General features: G+C 41.3%; 1 protein-coding gene across 1 annotated transcript; it reads right to left on the bottom strand.

The window, feature by feature from the left end:
- Positions 1 to 1458: 1458 nt before the first annotated feature.
- GIMAP2 (GTPase, IMAP family member 2) lies at positions 1459 to 3680 on the bottom strand (the record flags this gene model as incomplete). Its single annotated transcript, XM_082846161.1, has 2 exons — positions 1459 to 2650; positions 3653 to 3680. The coding sequence occupies 2 exons, from the start codon at positions 3678 to 3680 to the stop codon at positions 1686 to 1688; spliced, it is 993 nt and encodes a 330-aa protein (XP_082702287.1). The 3' UTR covers positions 1459 to 1685.
- Between the last annotated feature and the right edge of the window lie 1093 nt (positions 3681 to 4773).

The following is a 4773-nucleotide window of genomic DNA, read 5'->3' as shown; positions in this document are numbered from 1 at the left end:
CTAGGAGATCTTGGGTTTGGTGATGACTTTTTAGATAAAACACTAAAAGCATGATTTATGAAAGAAAAAATTGATGAGTTGAACTTCTTTGAAATTAAAACATTCTGGGCAAAAGACATTTTTAAAAGTGCTCAATGGCATGGAACAGAGAAAATATAAAGGAGAAAATCAAAGTTAGATTTTTGTAAAACTTATAAAATTAAACTTCTAGCCAGGCTGATCAAACAAAAAGAAATAATCATAAATTGCCAATATCAGAATTTGAAGAGGAACAAGTATTGGGTTCCCAAATGGACTTTTTGGCCAACCTAATAATTTAGCTCTTGTACATATTAAAGGGATGATAAAATATTTTATGTTTCTGCAAATAAATTCAACTACTTAAGTATAATGGAAAAATTCCTTGAAAAGCACATCATACAAATATGAGCATAAGAAGAAATAAAAAGACAGAATATTTTACATTTGGTTAAAAAATACTTTAAATACTAATTTATAATATTAGAATTTATAATATTAGGGAAGGTTTAATATAGGTTTGGGTCTGGGGATCGGAGATCTCAGAATCAGCTCTCTAACACTACCAACAACCCGAGGCTGAGTTTCTTCATCTTGGGATTGATGTAGGCGTTTGTCTGTAGGTCAACCTTGCCTTCTGGGTTTGCCTGTCCTCATGGCTCTCAACTCTCCTTTTAGCTCCACATCCTTTTTATGTGTATTGTCTGCTTCATGCTTGGAGTTTTCCTAATTTTCTAGTGAGCTCATCAGTCATAAAGATTGTGTTTATTTTATTTTATTTATTTATTATTATTTTTTTTTGCGGTATGCGGGCCTCTCACTGCTGTGGCCTCTCCCTTTGCGGAGCACAGGCTCCGGACGCGCAGGCTCAGCGGCCATAGCTCACGGGCCCAGCCACTCCGCGGCATGTGGGATCTTCCCGGACCGGGGCACGAACCCGTGTCCCCTGCATCGGCAGGCGGACTCTCAACCACTGTGCCACCAGGGAAGCCCTGTGTTTATTTTTAAAAATTCTAGTTGCGTTTAACAGGATGGTGCTCCAAACTATTCAGTCCACCATCTTGTCTGAAGCGTAAGCGTCTGTGTGAGTTTCAATGCTAACTGCGAATGGGCACCAGGGGTAAAGTCTGGCTGAGCCTCTTTCAATGTTAAGCAAATTTGATGCACATAAAACAGACTATTGATGTGTGAGTGTGTCCGCGTGTGATTGTTGAGCACGAATTGGTTGTGTTACAGAAATGAGCCACGTGTTCACTTACCATCTTCTGAGGATAGAACCATAGCAGAGAATTAAAGACATGTGATCTCAGGAATTTTACAACTTACTTGTTATTGTACTGTACCCAGTAGAAATTTTATTGTTATTTTTGTTATATTCAGTAGAAATAGTAATAGTATAAAGAAGAAAAGGAGTTTTTAGGGACATAAAACTGACTTTAGAGATTTGCAAATGAGAGGAATTTTATGTTTACAAGTTTCAAAAGCTATATTTCAAAACAAACAGTAACTTTTAAAATCATTTGGTTTACTGACAAATAGAATGATTTAAGATTTAAGCACTTCACAGAATCTCAAACGTTTGGTGCTGTCAGGCACTGTGTTCTACAGGGAGGTACATGTGCGATTCACCCACTAAATGACAGTGGATAGAGAACCACTGATTGTAACTATAATGTAGGAGTCTTGCATTCCCGTCTAATGGTCTTTCTAAAAATTACCATTAATTTTTGGGGTATAATTAACAGTAAGCTACAGAATAAATTGCACATGGTAAACAGTAAGCGGTAAAAGAAATTGCACATTCTGTGCAAGACACGAAATAACAGAGTTTGCAATCTGACAAACACCTGAATACACATCACTATTAGGATTAGGGCTTTGGTCATGGCTGAACGTCTCTGAATTTCCGTGTACTTTACAAAGCTCTCTTTGAAGTCCTGTAATCTTTCCTCTGACTGCACAGTTGCACATTCTGACCCTGTTACTAGGCTGTACAGCCCATTGCTGTAGTGGCCACCCATTTTCGCCATCACTAGGCTCTCAGTCAAGTCCATTAGCTCCTTCACCTGGTCATCCCGATTGCTCCCTTTAGCACGGTTACTAAAGGCACACACTCGCCCCCCACACACAGCCACCAGCTCGCTTAGGGCTTTGTTATCTGAGCCATGGATGTAATCCATCAAAGAGCCTCCCTTGAGGTCTTCCTTGTGGGTGAAGAGGACAATTGTGTGTCTCATGGCATCCTCTCCAAAGATCTCCTTCACCTTCTGCACAGCCTGCTGGTCCTCCGTGGTGAATCGGCCCAGCTGTGTCACCAGGAGCAGCACGTGGGGTCCTGGTGCGGAGAGTAAGTAGCACTTATGTACCTCTTTGTACAGGGAATCAGAGGGGTCCTTCCCAGAAAACATGTCTGGTGTGTCAATGACAACCATCTCTCTGTCTCCCCAGCTTCCCCGACTTTTACTGCAAGTCTTCGTCAAGGACTGGGCACTCGGCCTGGACGCAAATGCTTCCTTCCCGAGGATGCTGTTCCCCGTAGCACTTTTGCCGGTTCCTGTTTTGCCCACCAGAATGACTCTCAGCTCTGCTCCTCCGGCGTGTTGAGCTTGTTGACTCTTTGTATATGGTCCTGCTAAAAGCAAGTTTACTTAGAAGTGAAAGACAAATACCGTATGATATCGCTTCTATGTGGAATCTAAAAACATGATACAAATGAACTCATTTACACAACAGGTATAGACTCACAGACTTACAGTTACCAAAAGGGAATCAGGCAGCGGAGTGATAAATTAGGAGTTTGGGATTAAAATATACACACTACTATATATAAAATAGATAACCGACAAGGACCTACTGTATAGCACAGGGAACTATACTTGATATCTTGTAATAACCTACAATGGAAAAGAATCTAAAAATCTATTCATATGTGTGTGTGTGTGTGTGTGTGTGTAACTGAATCATTTTGTTGTAAAACTGAAAGTAACACAGCACTGTAAATCAACTATATTTCAATTAAAAAAAACAAAGGTGAAAAAAAAAAAGAAGAAGCTTGCTTCGTTATTCCCACACTGATCATGCCAATGGAATATTTTTAATGATAAGGAAAAGTCTGGGAAAAGATACTCTCACAATGTATGGTATTTCTGAAATAGAAGCTAACTCTATTATCAAATAAAATAATGATTTTTAAAACTCTAGATTTCTCTAGGTCTGCAGGGCATTGCCATGTTGGCTCCTAGAAAAACATATTTGGAGGATGAGTTAGAATTAAAAACATACCTTGTCGTTCAAAATTTGCCTATATCATCCAGTTCTGGCCCTGTAAAAGGCAAACTTTCTGGAGATGAGAGACGGGTAGCCAAGACAGTGGGTTCCGTCTTCAGGTAGGGAAAGTAACCTGACTGTTCCAGGACCAGAGACGGCTCCTCTGACCGTGGCTGGGCAGAGGTGTGGTCCCGACCACCAGCGAAATGGTTAGACCAGGAAAATACTGAAATCAACATGGTGAAATGATCCTCTCTAGTGAAGAAACTGCTGCTCGCTTATGCTTTGCTTCAAAGTATAGCATGATTTTTATACAACATAAGCACAGAATGGGTAAACAGGCACAGAGAGGAAGTCACTTTCTTACCAGAGTGACTGCATTCCTTTCGGCCCATGGCAGTTCCTGAGGGACAGAGAGACCAGAGACCAATTAAAAAACTATCATTTTTGAGTTACGACTCATGAGAGAACCTTATATTTCTAGAGCACGTTCACAACCATGGCTCATTTGTCTACACAAAGCTGAGGAGGTGGGTGGAAAGAAGTACTATCTCTCATTTACAGAGAAGTTTAGTCACTTGCTCAGAGTCAACCCAGTGAGTCAGAAGATGGGTTTCGCTTGTCGCCCCACCTACTTCTTCTTGTCTCCATGCCACCTCTCCTCCACTTACCCTCCTCCCTGAAGGACCTCCGCGCCCACTCTTGCTTTCCGTGGCCACACACCTTCCTTTCCCTCTGCGTCCTTTCTAGGTCTGCCTTGGGTCCCAGGTTCAGACTGCTCTTTCTTTCGATCCTTCTCCAGCTCGCCCAGCCCCTCCCTCCACGCTGCGTCCTTGCTGAGAGGCTCAATGAATTAAGAACACGACTCCAGAAAAGTACACTGTCCTTTAAACCAGAAATACACTTCATTTGATCCGTTAATTACTTGAATTTTCCTCTTTCCACGTAGAAGCCTTGCCATTTAGTTCCTTTTCCTACGCAGAGAAAAGTGTCTTAAAACTGACAGCCGGTACCAAGCGACAAGGCAGAGAAAATGCATGAGTTAATGACCAAATTCTTCCCAGTTAGCACTTTTTATTGGCTCTATGCAAACGAAGCTCTCTTTGCCAGTAATGGGTAATCTAAATTCCATGAAGTTGACAGGTCCTGTAAACTGGCTTCACTTAAGCCAAACGCCATCACTCTAAATTGTTTCCCTGAAAATAGGGCAAATTTGTTTAAAAATTTTTTCTTTAGCCTGGGAACTAGAAATCAACACTGCAGAACTTTCTTGAGTGTGGACTTACCTGAGTTATTTTTGAAAGAAACAGAAGCCTCCCCAGTGAAATCTGTGACTTGCCCGTTCAGCCTGAAGAGAAAAAAAAAAAAACCAAACAAACCAGAAAACCGGAAACCTAGTCTGCTTCTTCCTCTCTCGAATCTCCACTGGGTTTCCTCACTGCAAGTGAGCCCCAGCACATGTCTGTGTCTGATTCTCTTTTTAAAAAT

The sequence above is a fragment of the Leucopleurus acutus genome, assembly GCF_964270905.1.
Source record: "Leucopleurus acutus genome assembly, chromosome: 9".
Lineage (NCBI taxonomy): Eukaryota > Metazoa > Chordata > Mammalia > Artiodactyla > Delphinidae > Leucopleurus > Leucopleurus acutus.
Note: the sequence above shows the minus strand (reverse complement) of the source record. Positions and strands in the feature narration are given on the sequence as shown.